This window comes from Procambarus clarkii, chromosome 9 (genome assembly GCF_040958095.1).
Source record: "Procambarus clarkii isolate CNS0578487 chromosome 9, FALCON_Pclarkii_2.0, whole genome shotgun sequence".
NCBI classification, from domain to species: domain Eukaryota; kingdom Metazoa; phylum Arthropoda; class Malacostraca; order Decapoda; family Cambaridae; genus Procambarus; species Procambarus clarkii.
This window is the reverse complement of record NC_091158.1, coordinates 20515243-20542359: the sequence shown is the minus strand read 5'-3', so window position 1 is coordinate 20542359 and position 27117 is coordinate 20515243. Positions and strand designations below refer to the sequence as shown.

The 27117-nt window shown below is 37.2% G+C and overlaps 1 protein-coding gene across 5 annotated transcripts in view; it reads right to left on the bottom strand.

Annotated features, from left to right (window-relative positions):
* The window catches only part of Fas1 (fasciclin 1), a 104196-nt gene that overhangs the window by 37311 nt on the left and 39768 nt on the right, over window positions 1-27117 (bottom strand). For all 5 annotated transcript variants that reach the window (XM_045755064.2, XM_045755068.2, XM_069321269.1 and 2 more), the window contains exons 3-5: window positions 24225-24421; window positions 20263-20411; window positions 13963-14059 (exon numbers count right to left, since the gene is read on the bottom strand). In XM_045755064.2, the coding sequence (XP_045611020.1) occupies window positions 13963-14059; window positions 20263-20411; window positions 24225-24421 (443 nt within the window). The remainder of the gene's footprint in view (window positions 1-13962; window positions 14060-20262; window positions 20412-24224; window positions 24422-27117) is intronic.

The following is a 27117-nucleotide window of genomic DNA, read 5'->3' as shown; positions in this document are numbered from 1 at the left end:
TCTTATGAAATGATAAAGCTACCTATTTCAGGATGTATGAGGTCAATTTTTTTTTATTGGAGTTAAAATTAACGTAGATATATGACTGAACCTAACCAACCCTACCTAACCTAACCTAACCTATCTTTATTGGTTAGGTTAGGTTAGGTAGCCGATAAAGTTAGGTTAGGTTAGGTTAAGTAGGTTAGGTAGTCGAAAAACAATTAATTCATGAAAACTTGGCTTATTAGGCAAATTGGGCCTTGCATAGTAGGCTGAGAAGTGCGTTCTGGCTACTAGGTACGACATATATATATATATATATATATATATATATATATATATATATATATATATATATAAAATTTCAATTCAATATAATACACTAATAATCTTATTATGATTCCAGCATTCAACAATGAAAACTCAAGCAGCATGCTTAGTTACTTCACATTTTTAAAATGTCTTTTATTTGGCCTAAGTAACATAATAAACTGTCCTATAAGCTTCAGCATATATCCTAGAGTTTTGCACTGCAATGACATGGAAAATGCCTTAGACTTTAATGTGAAGTTGAAGAAAGTCTGTTCATTTACTTAATGAAAAGTTGGTGGAATAAAATATGATTGTAAAGTCTATGACAACAGTCACATCATACTATCTACTATCAACATAACCATGCTTATATGAAGAGATGAGAGTGCATGCGAAACCAAAAAGTTTAATCTTTCATAAGTAAGCAAAAAATAAATAGGTAGGCTTTCATAAGTAGGCAGTAGGCACATCCTTTCTCATACTCACCAAAAGTTTCAAGTTGGAAGCAGTGGGTCGAGAGGAAAAAACAAAGAGAAAATAAGATAAATAAGATGCTCAATACCCAATTCGATTCAAAATGTAGTTAAGATTTTTTTTTCACTACCTTTTGATGAGGGAGCGTGTTATAGCATAGCCTATGAATGTATTCAGTCCTTTTGATATGACATTTTTTACATTACTATTCTTGCCCCCCCCCTAAAAAAAATATATATATATATATATATGTCGTACCTAGTAGCCAGAATGCACTTCTTGGCCTACTATGCAAGGCCCGATTTGCCTAATAGGCCGAGTGATTTTCTTTATTTTCAACAAATTGTTTCCAATTGGTTTATTTGAATTACAATTATTATATTATATAGAGAACATGAATTATTGACTTAGTTATGTTAGTTTACATTTGGTTAAGTTAGGTTAGGTTAGGTAGGTTAGGTTAGATTTGGTCATATATCTACGTTAGTTGTAACTCAATTTAAAAAAAAATAACTCATACATAATGAAATGGCTAACTTTATCATTTCATAAGAAAATAATAAAAAAAATATATATAAATTCAGGAAAACTTGGCTTATTAGGCAAATCGGGCCTTGCATAGTAGGCCGAGTACTGCGTTCTGGCTACTAGGTACAACATATGTATGTGTGTGTGTGTGTGTGTGTGGGGGGGGGGGGGGATGTGGTGAGGATTCTGTCTAATTACCCAAAGCTACCCAACGCTTCCTAACATTACGTTAGTAATGAATAAATTTGATATATTTATTCATTATAATATTGGTGCTTAATGTAGAACATGGAAAAACATATTTTTACTCTGAAAAAGTATCATTTCATAATGAAATTAGATGAAAATAAGCTGCTGGTGACGCCAAAGCAAGTCGACGGTCCAAGCGACAATGTTGTGGAGCGACTTATCCAAGACACATTGTTGTTTGGAGAGTGTTTGCTGGCATATCAGCCTCCTGTACCTACCTAACCTAACCAACCTACCCAAACCTAACCTACAAAGCCTAACCTAACAAACCTAATCTAACCTAACTAAACCTAACCTATCCAAACCTAACTTAATATAACCTGTAGGCAACAATATATCTTAGATAAGTCACTCCACGACATTGTCGCTCGGACCGTCGACTTCCTATGGCCTCTCATGCCACTTAGTTTCGTCTAATTTTATTATAAACTTATATTATTTCTGAGTAAACATATGTTTTTTCATGTTCTACTTTCAGCACCAACGTTATAGTGAGCAAATATATCATATTTCTTCATTACTTATGTAATACAAGGAAGCTTTTGGTAGCTTTGAGTAGATTTGGGTGGCTTTAGGTAATTAGACGGACTGTGTAGTGAGTGTTGGATGTGGTGGGTGTGGGTGTGTATAGGGGTGTGTGGGTGCTTTTGTGGAAAGCTAGTGAGTGATTCATAACCATTTTCTTGACTGGTCTTTATAATAATTGGTGGTGGTGGCTGGGACCATTCCAGAAGAATTCCAGAAGAATTCCAGAAGAAATGGGAGGGGGAGGATGGGGGCATGGCATGGGTAGGAGGGAAATGATTGAGTGTTTGCAGAGGTTGGGAGGATGGAGGGAGGGAGGGAGGGAGGGAGGGAGGGAGGGAAGGAGAGAGTCAGGAAGGGAAGGAGGGAAGGAGAGAGGCAGGTAGGGAGTGAAGGAGGCAGACTTGGAGCAAGCAAGTAGGGAGGCTGGAGTGAGTGTAGGAGTGTCTGGAGTGGGTGCAGCGGTATCTGGCATGACTGTGGTGTGTCTGGAGCAGGTGTGGATATCAGGAGTGGGTGTGGGGTCTTTGAATGTGGCTGTAGGTATGGTGGGTGTGGGTGTGGTGGGTCTTTAAATGTTGTGTGTCTACCTGCCTTTCACTGCATGCCTGCCTTCCACCCCCCATGCCTGCCTGCCTCCCCGCCCCCCAGTCTGCTTGCCTGCCAGGAGCCGACCAGTTAGTTATCCATCTATTCATCCAGCCCACCTGTCTGTCCACCCACCTACCAGCCAGTCAGCTAACCAACCAGCTAACTACCCAGCCAGCCACACTAATTATAGTGTGTGTTAAAATGCAAATTATGCTGGTTGTGGAACAAAAAATTGTGAATATGTTCACTTTTCGGTAAAAATTCTGCTTACCCACATGTCAGCTTATCCGGCTGAGGGGGTTCTTCCCATATCATTCAGATAAGTGAGCTTACACAATATGTGTGTGTGTGTGTGTGTGTGTAATTATCTAAGTATAGTTACAGGATGAAAGCTACGCTCGTGGTGTCCCGTCTTCCCAGCACTCTTTGTCATATAATGATTTGAAATTACTGACGGTTTTGGCCTTCACCACCTTCTCACCTAACTTGTTCCAACCATCTACCACTCTGTCTACAAAACTAAATTTTTGTATATTTCTCCAACAGCTTTGTTTCATTAGTTTAAATCTATGACCTCTTGTTCTTGAAGTTCTGGGTTTCAGGAATTTTTCCCTATCAATTTTATCAATTCTTGTTACTATTTTGTACGTAGTGATCATATGGCCTCTTTTTCTTCTATCTTCTAGTTTGTTGCATATGTAATGGTCAAAAGTGGTGTGAGGGTGTGGGACTATACATGTGTATCAATCCTGGATAACCCTTACATTGACTTCAGTGTTGCACATCCAAGTGGCACTGCCACTCACAGGGAATCAGCCAAGTCCCATAAGTACAGAGAACTGGATCACCACTACATTATCCCCATTGCATCTGAAGCACTTGGCGCCTGGGTAAGAGTGCCACCAGTTTTTTGAAGGAACTGGGTTCTAGACTAATTGAAACAACAAGAGACCCTAGAGCTACCAGGTTCCTTTTCCATGGTGATACAGAGGAAAAATGAACACTGCATTCAGGGTTCCTGCCCGCCATCTGAGGAGCTGTAGGAACTCGACAACTTATGATAATCATCTTTGTATCTTATATGTAACTTCTTTTTTGTAACAAAGTTTAAAATTATATATACAGTATATATATTATATATATATATTATATATATATATATATATATATTATATATATATATATATTATATATATATATATATATATATATATATATATATTATATATATATATTATATATATATATATATATATATATATATATATATATATATATATATATATATATATATATATATATATATATATATATATATATATATATTATATATATATATATATATATATATATATATATATATATATATATACATATATATATTATATATATATATATATATATATATATATATATATATATATATATATATATATATATATATATATATATATATATATATATGTATGTATTATATATATATATATATAATATGTAATTAAGTGCTTCATTAAGTGCCCGTGAGTTAAACATGTATGGTCAATGTGTAACCTCACCAGAGCCATTTTCCACCGCCGGTAGGAGGAAGGCCAAGGGGATACCCTACCCTTAAAAGCATGCAATTTGTTAGCAGTAACAGAAGACCAATGACCCTGCCAACGAGGAATGATTGAGGAATGAATAACTGGGTAGAAGTTGGAATAGGGGATACCTTTATGGGAGATGGGACAAGTGCGGATAGCCTCCTTAGTGGCAGCGTCCGCACACTCATTTAACACGCCAATATGGCTGGGAACCCAGCAAAACTCCACTGTCTTAAATCCACTGGAGATAACAGTTCACAGGTAAACAACTTTCTTTGATCTAACAACCTTTATCACTGTCACTTTTATTATTTGTCATGCCTCTGACCTATTGGCTACTTCTGAAAAGGTCCTTGTTGGATCTTGACCACATTGTTCTGTCACTACCTCTCCTTATTTGTTATCTTTCTTGTTTCTCTAGGTGCATCATTTGTATTTTTACCTTCCTCTACTGCTACCCTAACCCTTTCCTTAAGCTAGTTGACACTCACTTCTATGGCTTGGTTCTCTAATTTCAAATTACTGTATTGCCATCAGCCCTGATATTTGTTAATAATTTGTTACTCTTACTCTATTCCTCTTTCAGTTCCTGTACGGTCATTTCTAGTTCATATATTTTCTTTTTCTGACAGTTTTTTATTTCTGTATTTCTGTAATTTCCTCTTTCAAATTTATCCATCTCTATCTTCATCCCTGCTATCTTCACCTCCCCCTCCTCTTTTCCACCTTTGTCTCCACTACTTTATTTTCCCTTTTTAGCTCTTCTAGTGTCTTCTTGGGATAATGCCTACTTTTTTAAGCCCAGATCTTTTTCTCATAATGTTTTTTTGTAATTTTCTTGCCATATGGCATATTGTAGTTAAATACAAATCTCCTATCTCCCTTACCCATTTTCATTACTTTACACTTATTCGGATTGTATTTCCAGCACCCATTTATCTTCCAACTTCTGAAGTTTGTCAATGTCTTCTTGCAGCCCCCTACATACCTCTTCAGTTTTTACCTCTTCATTAACTTTTTATCATCTACAAATATTGACATGTATGAACTCACTCCCTTTGTGAGGATAGTTACATAAATTTAAAAGAGCAATGGTCCTCGAATAGAGCCCTGTGGAACAATACTTTCCACTCCTCTCCAGCCTAACATAGCTTCTCTGACTTTGACCTTTTGTTTCCTGTCCATCAAATACTCCCATATCCAGTCCAGTACTTTTCCTGTTATCCCCACTTGTCTTTCCAACTTGTGTACTAGTCATTTGTGAGGAACTGTGTCAAAAGCTTTTTGTTAGTCTAGGAAGATGTAGTTTACCCATCCATCCTTCTTTTGTTTTATTTTGGTGATCCTGTCATAGAATTCAATGAAGTGTGTTAAACACAGTTTTCCCTCTCTGAAGCTGTGTTGTGTCTGTCATTAAATTTTCTTCCCCCAAATGTGCTATAGTCCTTTTTCTGATGACTTTTCTAGGTACTTGCTAGTAATGCAGATTAATGGTTCTTGTCTGTGTCCTTTATTGAATATTGGAAAAACATTTGCCTTTTCCCAGATTTCTGGTAGCTCAATTTTACCTCAATAAACTTATTTCAATTTCAATTTCATTTCAATTTCTGGTAGCTTTCCTGTCTAGTGTAATGTTGAACACCATAATTATTGGGTAAATATATATAAATAAATACAAACATATGTGTACAACACGGTTGGGTCAGAGTTGGTATAAAGATAGTGCTACATGACATGGTGCCAAAGCTACCCCCATGACATAATTTGAAATAACATTAAATGGAATTTTTTCCTTCCTATATTGCAAAATGTTCTGTACTGATGTCCACAAAAATTTCAAGAAAATTCTATCATTCTTTGCCTGTAATAGTCTGTAAGGCTTATAATACACAAGCTTATCCTATTCCTTATACTGTATGATTGTTATTTAACCCTTGGGCAGTGGCTATGGTCATACCCGCTTACGTGCTAAAAACTTAAAAATTCCCCCAAAAAATCTTTCATTATAAAATTATTAATTTCTATGCAAAATGTAAGAAAAACATGAAAATGAGTGAATATTTATCGTTTTAATGGGCGGAGGTGCACTGAAAGGTTGCGAGGTGGCTGTGTCTGGCACCTGTCAATGCCTCGTGCTCAACTTTACTGCCAGTTCCTGTGTTATTCTCCTATGTTTCACCCACTTGTTTCTCTTTATTTACACTAGTATGTGTATTGAATAACTTGATAAATCACGTAATTCACATAACACAATTTTCAATTGTGTTATGTGAATTTCACAAGTTTCAATTGATGATTGGTTTACTTGGTACAGTATACTCCATTACAACCAGTATAGAGTAGTGAAAAGAATATGAACATAATATTCAATGGTGTTGGTCTCTGGGTGAAGACATGGCCTAATTGCACCATATGGGTGAGAGTATAGATTGAAACAAATGCGTAAGCAACCAATGTGCACCCTCAGATGATAATCATCTTATGATGATAAGTGCATTCACCTAGTAAGTAACTAATGAGTAACATTTATTAGTAACTAATAAGAGCAGGATTTTTTCAAGGGGTCAAGGTAAATTCCATTACATCCACAGAGACCTATTATATCCTTATTTGCATCATACATTTAAAACCCAGACACTAATTGTTTAAATCATCATATGACGATAACTGCATTACCCGGTGAATCAAGATATAACGATGACCACTGCCTAAGGGTTAATTAAAATAAATTTTATTCTTAATGAATTAAATAATGATCTCATAAAATAAATGAGTCTCTACGGGCAGGCTTCAGATCAGATGAGGTAAGATAACAGTCCTTTCCTGTAGTTTCACTAGGCACTTTAATTGTCAGCCCAAATGAATCCTAGGCCTAGTTTAAAAAAAGAGAAAGAGAGAGAGAGAGAGAGAGAGAGAGAGAGAGAGAGAGAGAGAGAGAGAGAGAGAGAGAGAGAGAGAGAGAGAGAGAGAAAGAGAGAAAGAGAGACAGAGAGACAGAGAGACAGAGAGACAGAGAGACAGATAGACAGAGACAGAGACAGAGACAGAGACAGAGACAGACAGACACTGGCTGTACTGTAACATCATATCAAAGGACATGGGCTATACAAAATGACGCTTTCTATAGTGTTAACACTACATCTCATGACAGTGTAATATCACAAATAAAAATATAAATGGGGTATGAAAAAAATCTAAATGAACAAAACAAAATGAACATCAACACAAAAAAGCATTGCCAATATGTGGCAAACAAAAAATTAAATGAACACAATACAATAAGGTAAGAAAATGGAAGGTAGGTTAAACAAAAAATTTAAGAACAGTAACTAAAATTATGCAAATAATAGAAACTGAAAGGTCCTCAGAGATCCCACACCACTCCTTCCAAAGGCGATGACAGTTATTTTCAATTACTAGTACTATATATCTAGAGATGTGGGACAAGGTACCCCAGTTGAATGGACTTCACTGTTTGTCTCTGTAGGCTGGTTACACACGCACATTATTTATAAAATAAAGAGTGTATAACATTGGCCAAATGGGTTTCACTTCTTGGAACCTTTAGATGTGCCTTAAAATGAGAATGCTCTAAAGACAACAAAATATGTACACATTTGTAAATATAAATGAAATACAGTACAAAATAAGTGTACAATAATAACTTAATAAAACTTCCAGAACATAGTTAAATCGTAAACTAAACCTTCTCTTTATAATGGACACATTCGTCTAACAATGACATACATTAACTAAAGCATCATCTAATATTTTTTCTCATGCAAATGTATGTATATAATCTTAACAAAGCAACTAGGGGGGTCTAATACCAAAAAGGATAACACAGAGGGATACCATGTATCAAAATATGCATATTAATATTGTACACCTCACTGTAAATACTGTGTATACTGTACTGAAAAATGGAACTGAATTCAAGGTCATTAAATTCACTCATATGGGGAACAATTTGATTTTCACTAGCTAATGAACATAATAGCTGAATCTTGTATAAAGTTTTGTGATTTTTAATATAATGTACCTAAAATGTTTATACTTATTCTTAAACTTGCGACTGTGAATATTTGCCAACATACAAAATGAAAGAAGAAGTATGACTTGTGGCTACAAATAATGTTTTGTTGATCATACATTTTATCTATTGTTCTAACAGTGTAGCATTGTGATCTACAAATCTTGAATATAAGTCCATTACATACATCATGCATACCAGTGAAAAAGTTTACCTGTTTGCAGGCCCATACAGTACATAAATACAAGATACACTTACAGAAAGACTGATTAAAGACAAAAGTACACAAAGATTTGAAGAATAAGGTAATGGCTCAAGAGGCAGATAAATAAGCTATGGATCAGGATGGTGCCAGCCTTAAGAGCCAAGTAGTACAATCAAAACGTTAAATTAGGGAATCAATGGGGGAAAAATATATTTAAGAAGCTAAAGGAAAAAACATGAGGAAAACAAAGAATTGAAAAAGCTGTGAGAAAGTGAAGTTAAATCTAAACACTACCTTCTAAAGAAAGCTAGATAAGGATACCCAAATAGAAAAATAATTTTGGTCAGTTTGGAGGAAGGAAGTTACAAAAGGTATATCAAAATCTAAGGTGAAAATTCAACAAACTTATGCAGAAATTATCAGAGAAAACCAATAGAAAAAATATTTAAGAAAGCCAGGAATTGCAGTAAACAGACAAGCACAAACATTAAACATAAAATTACAAAGGAACTGGCATCAACTACTAAACTAGCACAAAACAGAGTAGATAGAAGCAAGTCCCTAATAATTTTTGGTTGCAAAGGAAAGGAGATAATATCCAAGTCAGGAAGAGACACAAAAGAAATAAGGACTGTAGATAAAATTACTGAAATAGTGGAAGGTAAAATAAGTGAAGATAATGTTTGCAACTATAGAAGAATAGGTAGATACGAGAAGGGCTTAAATTGACCATTAAGAGTGATCTTACATGGAAATAAACAGAGTGCAGAAGAGCTCAGAAGTGCCAAAAAATTTCAAGTGATGAGGGTGAGAAACTGCAGTCATTAAGAAGATACAGTACCCATCTAAGGAAGACAAAGAAGCTGAAATGAAACTCATTGAAGCAAAACAATTAAATGAGGATAGGAATAAGGAAGAAAAATTTATTTTCTACAAGATCATAGGGATTAGGATGCTATAAAATGGTACATAAAAGCCAGCCATCAAAAACACTAGAAGGAGGGAAAGTTAAGGACCAAAAAAAGGAGGGAACATGTTCCTGAAAATTTTGCATACCAACAAAGATGGAGGCAGATACAAAATACTAGAGTTAAATGTTATAATATTGCTGAAAATACCTGTTATTTTTACACTTGCAGAGACGAAACTCGAAGATAGACTTTTAAATGGAGTGGTATTCCTAAGGGGCTACTCAATTTGGAGACAAGATTGAAAAAAACAGAAAAGGTAAAAGAAAACTGAATACAGAAGCATTAATATTTGACAACCTAAGAGGTACTGATATTATGACACAAGAGTTCTGTAATCAGACACATTGATAAATGATTATTGCCAACATTCCACCAGCAAATAACAAATGGACTAAGGAAGAGCTTTGAAACAAATGAGCAGGTCTGATAATGATCATGAGAGACATGATAGAAGAAGACAAAGATAATGCATGAATGTTGGTACTCTGTGACAAAATCTAAATCAATAGACTGTAAGACTTATGAGGCAAGTATAGAGGACATTTGGACCAGAAGATTTGTAAATCTTATTCTGGAGACATGTATCAGCATGTTAAACAGGTCAAGAGAATGCGGAAAGGTGAAAATCAATCATGGATCCGGTCTATCCAGTTATAATCTAGATATACTAGATACAATATACTGTACTAGATATAATACACTAGATATAACATACTAGATACAATATAATATATTATATCTAGAATATGCTAGAGAAAGTGAGACTGCAAAGAAACTTGACACATTATGGGTAACTTAACAAGTTCTTTAAAGGATTTCAATGGAAAGGTTTGGTTCCTCATTGCCAAGGCCAAGAAGCCTGTTTAGGTATATCAAGGTGCCCCTAGACCAACTACTGACCTTTTCCATGATGCAACCCAAAATAGTTGCTGAACTCCTTGACACCTAACATCTCTGTCCTGCTATAGAAATCAGGCTTGGGAACTTGTTTATTTAGTTATGTGTATATGTATGTATGTATGTATATGTATATATATGTGTGTGAGTGTGTGTGTGTGTATATATATATATATATATATATATATATATATATATATATATATATATATATATATATATATATATATATATATATATATATATATATATATATACACACACACACACACACACACACACACACATACATACATACACATGAAACATTAAATGAACAGCTCCAGAGAATGTTTATGTAAAATGACTTTTTCAAAAAATTAAGACACAATAAGAAGATTAGGGCATAAAGTATAGTACCTAGATGTGAGATGACAGAAAACTGCTCAAGTAGTTAAGCAGAAACAAAGCAGCTTGGCCAGATGAAGTTTCACCTTGGAGTCTAAGGGAATGTGCACCTGAATTAGCATTTCTCTACAAATTATTTTTCAGATATGCTTCCAAACAGGGAACTTAGCAGACATATGGAGAAAGGGAAACATAGTTCCAATCTATAAAAATAGTAGCAGAGAAGACCTTCTAAATTATAGACCAGTATCATTAACAAATGTCGTAGTTAAATCACTAAAATAATTAAAATCAAACAGGTAGAATATTTGGAAGGAAATAACATAATAACAGACAGACAATATGACTTTTGAATTGTAAGGTCCTGTGTAACAAATCTACTAAGCTTTTATGATTAAGCCACAGTGATCTAACAGAAAAGAGATGGTTGGGGGTGACTGCATCTATCTGGACCTAAAAACATAAAAGGTTTCTGGTAGAATCCCACACAAGAAAAAGTTTTAAAAGCTAGAACATACAGGATCAACAGACTAGTGACATAAATGACAACTTATCCAAGAGAAAAAGAAGCTACAATGAGACAATACCTCAGACTGTAGAAATGTTATTGTCTTTCTAAGCTATCAGGAGTTGTTACATGAATATGTTTGCTGATGATTCTAACTTGATAAGGAGAATAAACGTCCTATACAACTGTTATGCCTTTCAAGATACCATAAACAAGACTAGTCAATGGAGCATCAGTGAAGCAACACATGGCAGATGGAATTCAATGAGGATAAATACCACATAAAGGAATGTGGAATAGGGGGAAAAAAGACCAAACTCAACCTATAAATTATTTGAACAGATGCTAAAGACCTCTGATAGAGAGATATTTGGGTGGTTTGAAAAAGAAAACTGTCACCAAAGGACCTTATGAAAGGTATTATAAAAGGAGCCAACACTGTGCACACATGTAAATTTCAAAGTTGCAATTTATATTCATCCATTTTATATATGAATATAAAAGCAATTTTATATTCATCCATGAATATAATATTGCTTTTAAATTCATGGATGGAGATATACAAGAAATTGTTAATGTCATTCATGCTACCAAAATTAGAATATGCAGAAGTTAGGTGGTGTTCATATCTCAAGATGCATATCAATAAACTAGAAAAGGTGCAAAGACATGCTACTAAATGACTTCCAGAACAAAAAAATAAGAGCTATGGGAAAAAGCTAAAGGTATTAAATATGCCAAAACTTGAAGATGGATGAAAAATGAGGTGATGTGATCACTATGTACAAAATAGTGACAGGAAGTGACAATTGACAACAAAGTTGAAACCAATTGGAACAACTTAAGTGAGAAGGTGATGGATGCCAAAACCATGAACAGTTTCAAAGTTGCACATGAAAAACGATTATTGGGAAGATGGGACACCATGAGCACAGCTGTCATCCTGTAACTACAATTAAGTGAAACACTTAGGCATCGAATTTTCCAGTGTATAAGACGCACCAAATTTACAAAGGTATTTTGCGTAAAAACATAATTTTAGTATGTTTTATTGTACATTCATTGAAAATGATTTTCAGGTGGTTTTAAAGGGGACAAAATATATTATTTTGAACATGGAAATACAATAATATGTATACTGTATATATTTGGTTAGTGAAGGACCAAAAATGTGAGTCCTATCCACCAGAAAACATAGTTTTTACACACAAACATTCAGTACCACCTTTTCTTGGATTAGAGCGACCATGTCTTTTTAGAAATAAAATATGTAATGGGTTATAACTTAGAATAGAATGGGGAAAATGACACAACTTTAAAACGTGATTTCAGGAGAGGACAATATGGGGAACTTAGAAAACTCTTTAGTGAATTTGATTGAAAAGATTTGTTGTTAGGCAAAGAAATAAATGAGATGTATGCCAAATTTTGACAGATGATTATAATTATAATTCATTGTGTCAGGGAACAGGAAGCCAGAGTGTATTCATACATGTTTTGGCTTTTATCGAGGTCCCCCCCCCCCTCAGGCTGAATTACTGACCCTGCCCAGGATGCAACCACACAACAAGCTGACTACTCCTGAGTACCTACTCCCTGCTAGGTGAACAGAGGCATTAGGTGAAAGGAACTGTGCCCAACCATTTCTATCCCACCTGGGTTTTCCAACTTTAGTCATTTTTAAATACATGGACGGTGAAATACAGTACTGTATTAAATAAATTGTTCAGGACCTTCATGAAACCAAAATTAGAATACGCAGTGTTTGTATGGTGCCAATATTTCAAGAAGTACATTAATAAATTGGAAAAGGTGCAAAGGTGTGCAACTAAATGGCTTCTGGAACTAAAAAAACAAGAGCTACGAGGAGAGGTTAAAGGTGAATAATTTAGCAGAGTTAGAGATGGAAGAAAATGAGGTGATATGATCAATACATATAAAATGATAACAGGAATTGACAAAACTTACAAAGAAGAACTTTTAAATTGCTGCAACTTCAAGAACAAGAGTAGATAGGTTGAAACTGAGGAAACAAAGCTGCCAATAAAACATTAGAGAGTTCACTTTTTGCAAACAGTGGTAGACGGTCGGAACAAGTTAAGCGAATAGGTGCTGGCGGCCAAAACTGTCAGTAGTTTCATAGTGCCATATGACAAAAAGTACTGGGAAGATGGGACACTACAAACTTAGCTCTCATCCTTTAACTACACTTAAGTAATTATACATACACACACCTATATGTACAGTATGTGGGAAAGACTCAAGGCATTAAACATGCAAAAGCTTGTAAATAATAGAAGGAAAAGAGAAGATATGATCACCACGACAAAACTGCAAGAGAACAAAGTTGACAGAGGAATTTTTAAAATTTGCAACATCTAGAACAATAGATCACAGACAAGCTTAGATAGCTAAGGTACCAAAAATATGTCTGAAAGTTCACTTTTGCAATACAAATTGTAGAAAATTGGAACACTTTAAGTGAGAAGGTGGTGAATGCCAAAACCATCAACAGTTTCAAAGAGACATAGAGAAAGATTATAAATTATTAAATAATTGATTATAAAATTATAGAGAAGACAGGACAACACAAATATGACTCTCATCCTGTAACTACACTTAGATAATTACACTTGGAAAATTACACACACACATCTGAGTTTATTACAACAATTTTGCAATATTTTAGACTTTCACACAAGTCAGAACTTACTTACATTCAGTGCCTGGTTGACAGGTATGAAGAAAGTGTTCTTTCCCGAGATGTTGAAAACATCAAGGAGATCCAAGTTGGAAACACGGTTTTCAAATTCTCTGAAAACATAATAATAATAATAATAATAATAATAATAATAATAATAATAATAATAATAATAATAATAATAATAATAATAATAATCATTAATTTAGACAAAATTACATACATAGGATACAAGAACAGTGGAGGATTCCTAGATAAGACAAGTACAGTGCCTAAAGCCACTAATATGCAGAGCATTTCGGGCATAATGTGGAAACAAAATTGGTGAACATTGTAGAAGCTCAATGGAGTAACTTTTAAAACTGCAAAATTAACTCAAATATGAAAAAATTTAAATCACCAGCAAATTATATTAGCACAACCTCAATTCTACAAACTTCGCTTTTTAGAATCAACGGTTGCAAAATACACTTTGCAGGCTGGATTTACATGCTGAAAAAGTGTTGCATTTATATATATATTGTACAAGAGTTCTTACATTTTTGTAATTGCCCGAAACACTATGCCTGCTAGTGGCTGTACAAGAATGTAAGAATTCTTGTATATATAAATAAATAAAAAATAAATAAATAAATAAATAAATAACAAAATTTAAATTGTACAGTCACTAGCACGCATAGCGTTTCTGGCTAAGTCCTTAATCCTAATTTTCCCCGGAATATGACCCGCCAAATCGTTTAACAACCAGGTACCCATTCACTGCTGGATGAACAGAGGCAACAGTTACGAATTGGTGTCAAATAAATCCTCCCCGGCCAGGATACAAACCCAGGCCAAAATGCTTGCGAAGTGCCGAGCGAGTGTTTTACCACTACGCTACAGGGACTGGTAAAGTAGGTGATATGCAGATTTGTTTAGGATACAGGGCTGCAGTTCATGGGCCTATTATGATGAAAGATTCAAACTAATGAAACATTTATAAAATAAATGTTATTACACTGTAGTGTAATAACAGTCCCTGTGGCACAGTGGTAACAAACACACTCGCCCCATGCTGTTAAAGTGATTTGGCCTGAGTTCGTATCCTGGCTGGGGAAGATTTTGACTAGGCACCAATCCTTAACTGTACGTCTCTGTTCACCCAGCAGTGAATGAGTACTTGGTTGTTAAACAATTTGGCAGGTTGCATTCCAGGAAAAATTAAGATTAAGGACCTGCTCAAAATGCTATGCATGCTAGTGGTTTTACAGGAATGTAAGAACTTTTGTAAGTGTATTGTTATTGTAATAATACCACTAAACAAAATCTATAACCAAAAATCCAGAGTTGAATGTAATGAAACACCTCTTTTTGGTAGGCCCCTTCAGTGGCTTCCTGCGAGTACCTGCCCAGATAACTTCAAGTATAAAGCATCCTAACAGGCCCTTATGAGTCTTTGATCATAAGTGCCTACCAGGGAAGGCACTCATGATCAAAATAGACAGGGGAGTCGGGGACACAAAATCAACCCAGTTACCTTGTTTCTATTTTTTCTATTGGACCTTACTGTGCACCTCTGTGCTAATAGAATAGCTGGTCATACAGCTCCCAGTGATGTAAGGGCATGAGCTTCTTTCTACTCATCCTTACTTAATAAATGAGGAGAGGGTGAATATAATAATTGGTAGGGCCAGTAAGCCTCCTCAAAGAACAGCAAGACTCAGTGTTATACCTGGAGGCTCCAGGACATACTGTACCTTATACAGGGGTTAGGTTTCCTACAACAAGCTAGAGAACTCAATATTGGGTCAAGCTTTTGGCAAACAAGAGTTTCAGAGTTCATTAAGGGATTTATTGCTATAGTTTTAAGTGGCTGGGTGCACAATTTCTCAACCTTCCTCAAACACTTTCAATTTTTTTTTATACATAATCTACATGATAAATGCTCTAACTTTTCCAAATGGATCAATATAATAACATAACACGTTATGATAACAATATCATAACATTTTGTATTGCCAGGAACAACAATAAAAAATATATTTATAAAAATTTTTAAATTTCACAATTTTAAATTACTAAAACAAATTTAATATTTCGCCAATTTTTATTTTATTCATTATTGGCTCAGAATGACATATAACGTTCATTTTCCTCTATATAAAATTTAGTTTGAGAGTATGTACAGTATAGTTTGCTGTAACAAAAATAGTCAATGTGGTTTTCAAAATATGTGCAAAATTTAGATGCAAAAATTTATAACTCCAAAAGTTATGGGTTTATGAATAATCGATGTGGAGAAACCTTAGAACTAAGAACTTTGCACATAATACGTATGTAAAAATGGTGAGAATCGCTCGGAAGCTGAATTTTGAGTGGTGTCTCAAAGTTGAAAATTCTGTTCATATAGAAAAATGAAGGTAAACGTCTCAACACTAAATATAGTACTGTAGTTCAAATTGATGTCATATCTTGTAAGTTTTAATAAACATTGCTTGGCATAAGTACTCAAATATGTGAAAGTTGTAGGTCAATATGTGTTGAAATGAAGTCAAGAAAAAATAACCCCCCCCCAAAAAAACTGAATATAGGGATAATTATAATGGGTTAGATGATATTATAATAATCACCTACATCATGCATACCTCCCTCATACTCTCCTTCGTTGGTCTGGTCAGTCGTGACAAGTCAAGTGGAACAGTTCTGGAAGCAACCCTGAAGGTGTGAAGCTTGTTGTAAGTTGTAGAGTCTCCTACTGTGTTGAACAAGTGGAGTGCCATTGCCACTTGTGTCTTAGTTACAGGACACATTGTTGTTTGTCATTTAGCTAGCTAGTAGCACCTCAGGGATTTTGTGTATTTATTCTGTTAGAATTCACTAAGAAAAACTGACGTAAATTCTTCAAATTTACATGAATTTTTTTTTCTTCGTCACCCCCTGGGAGGGGGAATTATGTAAGAGAGAGACCCTTGTGAAGGGTATAACTCAGTAGAGACACATAGAAACAGCAGTGTTAAATGTGGAAAAACAGTCCAGACCCTGTATTGCTAAAATCCATGCACAGCAAAGAAAATACATGTTTAAAAGTATAGTCAAGTTCTGGAAAATATATAGAAACAACAGTGTTATATGTTGAAAAACAGCCTGGACCTTTATAAAACATATAAATGAACTATTGGGAAATGTGTATAAAACACATATGTGTGTGTATGAAACATTATTGGAACCGGGCAGTTGGACACAGATGTGCAAGCTCTCATTCACTTGGTTGTGGGCAGGGTTGGAGAACAGTCTGGGCGTCGTTTGTGTGACATGTGGGAGTTTCCTTCAATAACGATAAGTGCATTGTACCAATACTTAGCATAGCAGTGCTTCATCTATGTATTAGCTAGTGATAGGCAGTGTTAAAACTATGTTTATTTATAGAACCCTAGGTGTAGGTGATGTTTTGTGTTATCTTGATTCTTTCACCGAGATGTCTGTAACACGTGGCCTATTTCCCATCAACTGTGATCCCCATTGGTAAGGTGTTAAAGTCTCAAGACACTGTACTGTTAAAAGCACATGTTACCCTTTGTAGATATCAAGGAAGTGTGGAAAAGGGTAGCGAATTTAAGTACCAGTTTGTGTGAATCCATTTGTCAATTTACCCCTAAGGCTGGTGGCTGCTAGAAGGTATCCCTCTTGAACTCAACAATCCTGTGAATTATCCAAGTAACTGCCCCCTTCCCCATCTATTCAGTGTAAAATAATCATGTGTTGTTAAATAAAACCCTATGTGAAATATAAATATAAATAATATTATATATATACTGTGTATATATATAATATTATTCACCGGCCCCGCCCCACACAGAGAACACTGGATAGCAAAACCAAAAACTCTGCCCCCAACTAAAATGCAAAAAGTCATCCATTGCCTTCTGGCAGAACAGAAGCCAACCATCCACCACGTCTGAGGTCACACCATGACCTACCAACTCTCGGCACCTCTCGGCGAAGCCAGCGTTGAACACCATCACTCTGTCGGGGGAACCTGTCAGAAACGTTCAAAATCTATCAACTATCATGTGACCCGAGACGATATGTGCGTCAGGTGTCGTAACAATCCAGACTGTTGAATAGGAATCCCAAACGGCAGTATCAAAATCCAAAATCGCGAAACACAATGTGATCCGGCAGCTCCCAGGCGAAGCAGGTGTCTAGATGTCCGTTGTCATCAAGGTTGAACCGGGATGCATCTCCTGTTTACACTCACCCTCCATCCTGGAAGTCCATCAGTTTCCTGGTTCCTCATCTATTTATTTTTCATTTTTTTCATTTATTTTTTTAAACTGGTTTTCCACATTTAACACTTATATTTTTTAACATGCTTTTCCATCACAGAATGTACATGGAATAGTTAACACTATATGGTATTTGTTTATATATGGTCTATATGGTCCTCCTTCCTGGTAAATATCAAATCTAGCTTGGAGGGAACGTCCCCTTCCCTCATCCTCGTAGCTTGTTTACATCTTTTTAGAGAATGTCGTTCTCTGTGATTATAGACTAACTCTGTACATGTGCTGCTGGGTACACTGGTGGGAGATTTAAAAGGTGGCTTTCCAGCAAGGTTCCTTCCTTACAAAAACTACCCATGCCAGGGGTAACAACAGGAAAGAAAATTTAATGTAAAGAAGAATTTACATCAGATTTTCTTCATAACTACACAAAAAGACATTTAACACAAAAATTTACAATTTACAAAAACTTACTAATGGTAAATTTGAAGAACTTACATTAATTTTTCTTCATAAGTTGACAAGAATGTAGCACAAAACTTTAAACCAAAGCTTTCTAGTGGGGCTTTACTAACTAGCTAACATGTAGCATATAACCAAATAACTAGGACACACCAATGGTGATGGCTCTCCACTGTTCAAAACAGCAGGAGATTCAACGACTTACAGCACACTTCACACCTGCAGAGTAACTTTCAGGATTTTTCCACATGACTTGTCAGGGCTGACCAGACCAGCGGAGTGAGGGTACGAAGGAGGTATGCACGATTGTAGGATCTTGGGATTTTGAATTGCAGGCAAAGAGGTGGCAGCAACGGAAGGTACATATGCAAGGATCAATGTAAGAGGGGTTTCCTCTATGGATCCTAGATTTTCCAATTTCTATAGACATCATTTTAACTTGAGTGCGGGTTGAGATTGGGGTGCTACTTAGGTGACACTGTCACACAAGATGCAATCATTACTAATACAAGCCTCCTATTGATTTTAATAGGAGGCCTGTTCCCATGATGTCAAAGGGGGAACCCAAGTTGAACCGGACTAACGGCCATGCTGGTCATTTGATAACCATGTGGGAATTCAATAGGGAGGTACCTGAGCTCAGGAAGCTCGGTATTCCAGAGTACCTTATAAATAACTGGCCAAAATTCTGCCTTTACCTTCTTCTTGGTCTCTCCATTTGTAATTACATCTAATGCTTCTTTTTCTTCTTTATCTTCTTGTTTCTTTTTCAACTACTGAGTTCTTCATTTAAGTGTACATCCATCCTTTTTCCAAAGACTGACAATATCTCTCGTCAACCTCCACCTGTGGTTCATTCTGTCCGACTTGTTGGTGTGTCTGTTCTGGTGCTACCTATATGATGTTCAGCACGTTGGTCGGTCGCAGATCCTCCACACTATTACATGTCCGGACATAGGTACCAACACTCTGTTGAGGGTCAAGTACATAGTTACAATTATTATCAAGGCATCCCCCAAAGGGGTTTACAATAACAGGCAGGGCAAAAGTGACTACACTGTAGTGCAGGACTTTGTGGTGCAGTCCCTATCTGCAAATAATAATAACATACACAACAACAGACAACAAGGAGAGCAGAAGTTGGTGTATTAGGGAGGGTTGAGCCTAGTTTTGGATCTTGTCTGCATGGCATGCGTAGGTTGAACATGTCCATTCAAACAAAAACTTTCTGGATGCTTTCTCAATATGGGTGATCATAACAATCCCCCAGCTCTGTACCTCTGTGAGGAGGCCAGGTTCTAATTCTGGTCCCCAGTAGGCCAAACAGGACTCTTATATCTAGTGTGACTTGGTAGTGGGAAGCCTTTTCAGGGTGATAACTTCAAAGGGCTGCCAAAGCTCTACCAGAAAGAGGTGTTTCATTACATTCAATGCTGCTTTTTCCCAAAGCTAACAAAAGAAAATATTTATGAAATTCAACTACTGTACCTGCTGAACTTCTCATTTAGCTAATATGGTAAGTGCAGGTAATATTACAGAATTCAATTTTAAAAACAGGAGATAGCTAAACAGCCTTTTCCTGGGGACCTTACGAGATTGAATAATCATCCACCAGTCCATAAAGCTGAGGCTTCAGTAGTAGCTTCTGTGCATCTGGGGTGATGAAACCTGCAGGAATAGTAGTATTGGATGCAGCCTTGGCTATTGTGGGAACTATCACCTGGTCAACAATATGGAGAACCTGTTAAATAAACAATTAAAAAATATTTACAAATTTAAATATGATGCATATATAATTGAGATTAAACTCAATTATAAACAATAGCTGCTTCCAAAGGCTTTGCAATCCAGTATTGTATTAAGATTTGTATATAAATTAAATGTGGTTCATTCTGGCTAGATAAGTACCAAGCCTAGTCTCACAATGTGGGTAATAGTCACCCAATGCAGGTTATAGTCAAAACCTGTAGTTATTACATTATATTATTATGCATAAGCCCATACTCAACTCATAGCAACTTAATTGAATTATGCACATACCAACTGGCAATTTTAGCATTTCAAATACTGTACTATAAAATTATCTAAATTTGTTTATGTTCTATGGATTACAGGTCCTCAACTTACGACACAATTCCTGAGAAACCTTCACAACTCCTTTACTCTGCTCTTTGAACCATATTCTCATTGGCACAATGATATAGGTTCACTGGTCAAGAAAATCATTCAAATTTAATAATATTTTAAGAGAAATAATGATCAAATGCTGGTTTTATTTATGTTAGACTTGCCCTGTATACTGAAACAATGGTATATAAATGCCATAAAAATTATAATAATAATAATAATAATAATAATAATAATAATAATAATAATAATAATAATAATAATAATAAAAAGTCCACAAGAGCCTTGATGAGGTTCGAACCTATGTTCGTGTTCCCAGACGTGCTCTAGTCAACTGTAATACTGTTGTGTACATTACTGTGTAGTATAATAATAATAGTGTAGTAATAATAATAATAATAATAATAATAATAATAATAATAATTTTTATTTAAAGTGCCACTTTTAAAATTTTACAAAAAAGGGGCAGATCCTCCAATATGTAGCCACAGCACCTAGTAAGGGTGACTGTTCTTGAATACTAAAGTCTGCAAGGAGGCGGGGCCCCAGAGATAAAAACCAGGGCGGGTGGTTGGAAGACACCCTCCTCGGAGGTAGACTGAGTGTCAGTAAATAGATATACCTATAGGTGAATCATCTAGTGGACCGAGTGACAAAATAAATTGTATATATACACATAGCGTAGTGCAGCTGGGTGACTGACGAGAGACACAGGAGCTGCCAAGCAGCACCTGATCTGTGAGATGTAGTAGAAAGTTCCCATCCCGAAAATATATTTGAGTGATACTGGATTTATCATTGTTTGGAGTGAGATACCATGATTATTTCTGAACAGGTCTCGAGGAGACGAGCTCATGGGGATGAGCTCGTCTCATATATATTTTATATATATTTTATATATATATATATATATATATATATATATATATATATATATATATATATATATATGTCGTACCTAGTAGCCAGAACTCACTTGTCAGCCTACTATGCAAGGCCCGATTTGCTTAATAAGCCAAGTTTTCATGAATTAATTGTTTTTCGACTACCTAACCTACCTAACCTAACCTAACTTTTTCGGCTACCTAACCTAACCTAACCTATAAAGATAGGTTAGGTTAGGTTAGGTAGGGTTGGTTAGGTTCGGTCAGATATCTACGTTAATTTTAACTCCAATAAAAAAAATTGACCTTATACATAATGAAATGGGTAGTTTTATCATTTCATAAGAAAAAAATTAGAGAAAATATAATAATTCAGGAAAACTTGGCTTATTAGGCAAATCGGGCCTTTCATAGTAGGCCGAGAAGTGCGTTCTGGCTACTAGGTACGACATATATATATATATATATATATATATATATATATATATATATATATATATATATATATATATATATATATATATATATATATATATATATATATAGACACAAGCTGTAGACACAAGGCTCTGCTTCTGATCCCTGGTATGCCAAACAGGACTCCTATGACTGATGTGACCCCAGTAGTGGGAAGCCATCTCAGTGAGATAGATTTAGGGAGTCCCAAGAGCTCTACCAGAACAAGGTGTTTCATTACATTTAGCCCTGACTTTAAAAAAAAACTACAATATCCACATGCTATCAGATTAAAGCACAAAACACCTGACTGTATTAGCGATAACAGACTTTGTAAGAACAAATCATCCTAAGAATCATCATCATAAGTTGGGGGACCCTCTGCATATATAATTATGCTGTTAAACAATGTTGCACTCTTCTCACACCATGAAATCTAATCAAATTAGCACCTCTTTCATCACTCACATCCACTAAACTTTAACAGTATTCTCTCCACTGACTTATAACTGCCTTTTCAACATTTAATATTCTCACATGTCTACCTTCAACACTCAAATTCACCCATCTATTAGTCTCCCTGCTGCAGTTTCTTCTTTTCAAGAGAGCTTGTCTTTTCTATAATAGTTTGTGTTAATTTTTTTCCTCATCTACTCATTTACTTTTATTTTCTATTTAACTAATCTTTTCACATACAGTGGAACCTCGGTATACAATTGCACCTGAATACAAATTTTTCGGTATACAGCAAAAATTTGGTTAGAAAATATGCCCTGGTGTACAATGTTCACTCCAGAGTATGACGCTCGCTCATACTTGTCTGAGTTGGTAAGATCAGCTTACACTTGTATGCCACCTAGTGATAACTGAGTATGAATTATCTGTGAATAATTTCATAATATGCGTGCTTTTCTTTGTTGCTTAATATAAAAGTTCTTATTATATATCACACCAAGGGTCCCCAAGAAAATCAGTGGTAAAGTTCAACCAATGAAAATAGTTGTGAGGATGTTGATAGAAGAAGAAAAAAAAAGACAATTCGTAAACATGAAGATAACATGCACGTGATTGATCTGGCTAGGAAAATGTGTGCAGTATAGGAAGTTTTGCTGAAAAGGCTCACCCAGATAAAGCAGTAGCAAGCCATTGTATTAACCTTTTTAACGACAATGTGATGTCTCACTACAGACAATTGTTAAAATGTAGGTAAAAAAACAAGTGTCTGTAGACAGATTCTTAGTGAGACAGACAAGCAATGAACAACAACCATGTCCAAGTGATATGCATACAAAATATAGGAGAAAGAGTACCCCCCAGAAATGTCATTACTGCCTGATATAATGGAAGGGGACTCCCCCTTCCAAACACTAGAACCTCCCCTCCTCCTTCCCTTCTCACTGCCTTTCATACATCAACAAAAGTCCTCAATAAAGGTAAAGTGCAGTAAAAAATATGAGTAGTATTCTGAATAAAATGAATTATTAAGTTAATATTTTTGGGTGTGTGGAATGGATTAATTCAATTTACCTGTACATTATTTTCTGTTTAAAAATTTGATTTGGTAAATGAAAATTCAGGTTACGATGCACTTCTAGGAATGGATTAAATTCATACACCGAGGTTCCACGGTATTTTTTACTCTCATCACAATCCCTTTTCTTACCTTTCGCATTATCTTTCAATCCATAAAAACAATTCCTATCATCAATTGCAGTTGCCAATTATGGTAATCATATGAAGTATTTACTCTCTTGTACCAGTTTGTGCAATTGCACATATTAGCTTGGCTTTCTTAACAAGCATTGTACAGGTATTTCATGTACAAATCACGCATGGGTCTAAGATTCATTTGGATTCATTCACCAACATCTGATGAGACAAACCTCTATATAATAATGTCACTGCTCTTATATCACACGTACAAGTATACTTCTCTCAACAATCACGTGGTCAATTTAAAACTCTGGTTTAGTTCTGAGAGGTCATATCTCTGCCTTCATTTATGAAAAAAAAATCTTATGAAACTTAAGTCAAATGAAGCTTAATGCCAAATATGAAATATTCAAGAAAATACACTCATTAACTACCTGCTTTATCCCTTCTTCATTTTGAGCAACATGGTTAGCATCAATGATCTTGGCATTATTGATGAAGTAATGATAGTCTTCCCAGCCTTTGATGGGTGTATTACCTGAGCGAAGACGAGATACATAAACACGAGGATTTCCAGATAGCTCAGTGTTCAGCTCATCTGGCATCTCTTGCACCATATATGGGAGGTTCACTGAAACAAAAAATAAAAAGATGAAATCTATGTAAGGACTTACTGGGTAAGAGTGCTACAGAAGCATATCCATAAAATTAGTGTAGAAGCATATTGTATATTTACCCGAGACATTAACATCTCCTCCCTCCCCCTCCTTGCCTCACCCTAAACGATGCATTGACATGCAGGACATTTTAGTAGCTTGCTCCAAGCCCTCTAATTTTTTCCATTAGCAGGGAAGATCCCAAACTAGCTGAGTGATGAAGTGCTGAAATGTCTGGGCAGCATTGTGCATTAAAATACTGAACAATTTGAACGACAATGATCCAGACCACTTCTTTAAAAGATCAGATGTAACACAAACAAGGAACAATGGTTTGAAGCTCAACAAGCTACAATGTAGGACAGAAAACAGGGGATGCTTTTTCACCCATAGGGTCATAAACCCCATGGAACCACCTATCCTCTTCCAGGTCCCAAGTTTGCACAGTAGAATAACAACATACTGGAGTGAAAGATACAGAAGAAAATGCAGGACAGAAAAAGTGAAAAGAAGTGCCATAGGCACAGAGAACATTGTCTGAACAGCAAGGGGTCCACGGTTGATCAGTACCCTCCCAGCAAACATTAGAAATATTGCTGGAACAAAGTGGGATGATACACTTCAAGATACACTTAGATGTGTACACTTAGACTTGCAAAAAGTGCCACACAAACCGGGTTGTAGTGGATATGTAGGCCTGTGGGCCATTCCAAGCAACAGCCTGTTGGACCAAGTTATCACAAGTCGAGCCTGGCCCCTAGCTGGACTCAAGGAGTGGAAGAACTCCCGAAACCCTCTCCAGGTATGCTCCAGGTATCCAATGAAGTTGTAAATGTCAAAACACTGTTGCAATTCAAAATCCATCTCGAAAATATCCTCAGGACAAATGAGGTGACCTTTAACAAGCTGCTGGCTTCCTGTCCTTATCGAGACCACTAAATAGTGACCCTCAGGTAAACTCAGGTAATTCAAATGTCATGTGGACCAACTCAAACATGTCAAAGGTTGTGGTTATGGCAGTCTTAAGAATGTCTGCTGGATTTACAGACATCTGTTGAAATGTCCAGACAAGGTCAGTCTTCAAGAAGATGGTGGAACTATTCAGCTCATGAAAGAACTCTTAAATGTGTAGTCTGGCAGAGTGCCGATGTTGAGAACTTGATAGTCCCAGGAAGGCTATCATTTTCACAGGAATACCTTGGATACAATTTAGAGTGACAAAGCCAGAGTCTAATTCCTGCCTTCTGCAGTTTGTCAAAATCTTATGCTTTTACACTTGTACATTAGCAATATAATATGTGAGGAGAAGAATGGTAGTGATAGGAAAAGGTGGGGCAAGGGTGGGACAGGATGAGGCAAGGATAAGACAGGATGAGGAAAGGGAAAGACAGGATGAAGGAAGGGTGGGACAGGGCAAGATAGGATGAGAGAAGGGTGGGACAAGGCAAGGCAAAAATGAGATAGGGCGAGACAAAAATGAGACAGGGTGAGGCAAGAATGAGATAGGGTGATGCAAGAATGAGATAAGAGAAAGCAAGGGTGAGACAGGACAAGGCAAGTGTACGACAGGGTGAGGCAAGGTTGGGACATGGCGAGGCAGGGAGTGAGACAGAGCAATTCAGGGGGCGAGACAGGACGAGGCAGTGGGTGCGAGACAGTGCGAGGCAGGGGGTGAGACAGGACGAGGCAGAGGGTGAGACAGGGCGAGGCAGGGGGTGAGACAGGGTGAGGCAGAGGAGTGAGACAGGGTGAGGCAGGGGGTGAGACAGGGCGAGGCAGGGGGTGAGACAGGGCGAGGCAGGGGAGTGAGACAGGGCGAGACAGGGGAGTGAGACAGGGCGAGGCAGGGGGTGAGACAGGGCGAGGCAGGGGAGTGAGACAGGGCGAGGCAGGGGAGTGAGACAGGGCGAGACAGGGGAGTGAGACAGGGCGAGGCAGGGGGGTGAGACAGGGCGAGGCAGGGGAGTGAGACAGGGTGAGGCAGGGGAGTGAGACAGGGCGAGGCAGGGGGTGAGACAGGGCGAGGCAGGGGAGTGAGACAGGGCGAGGCAGGGGAGTGAGACAGGGGAGTGAGACAGGGCGAGGCAGGGGGGTGAGACAAGGTGAGGCAGGGGAGTGAGACAGGGCGAGGCAGGGGGTGAGACAGGGTGAGGCAGGGGAGTGAGACAGGGCGAGACAGGGGGTGAAAAAGGGCGAGGCAGGGGGGTGAGACAGGGTGAGGCAGGGGGGTGAGACAAGGTGAGGCAGGGGAGTGAGACAGGGCGAGGCAGGGGGGTGAGACAGGGTGAGGCAGGGGAGTGAGACAGGGCGAGGCAGGGGTGAGACAGGGCGAAGCAGGGGTGAGACAGGACGAGGCAGGGGGCGAGACAGGGTGAGGCAGGGGGCGAGACAGGGCGAGGCAGGGGGCGAGACAGGATGAGGCAGGGGGTGAGACAGGACGAGGCAGGGGGTGAGACAGGACGAGGCAGGGGGCGAGACAGGATGAGGCAGGGGGCGAGACAGGGCGAGGCAGGGGGTGCGAGACAGGGCGAGGCAGGGGGTGCAAGACAGGGCGAGGCAGGGGGCGAGACAGGGCGAGGCAGGGGGTGAGACAGGGCGAGGCAGGGGGTGAGACAGGGCGAGGCAGGGTGTGCGAGGCAGGGGGAGAGACAGGGTGAGGCAGGGGGTGAGA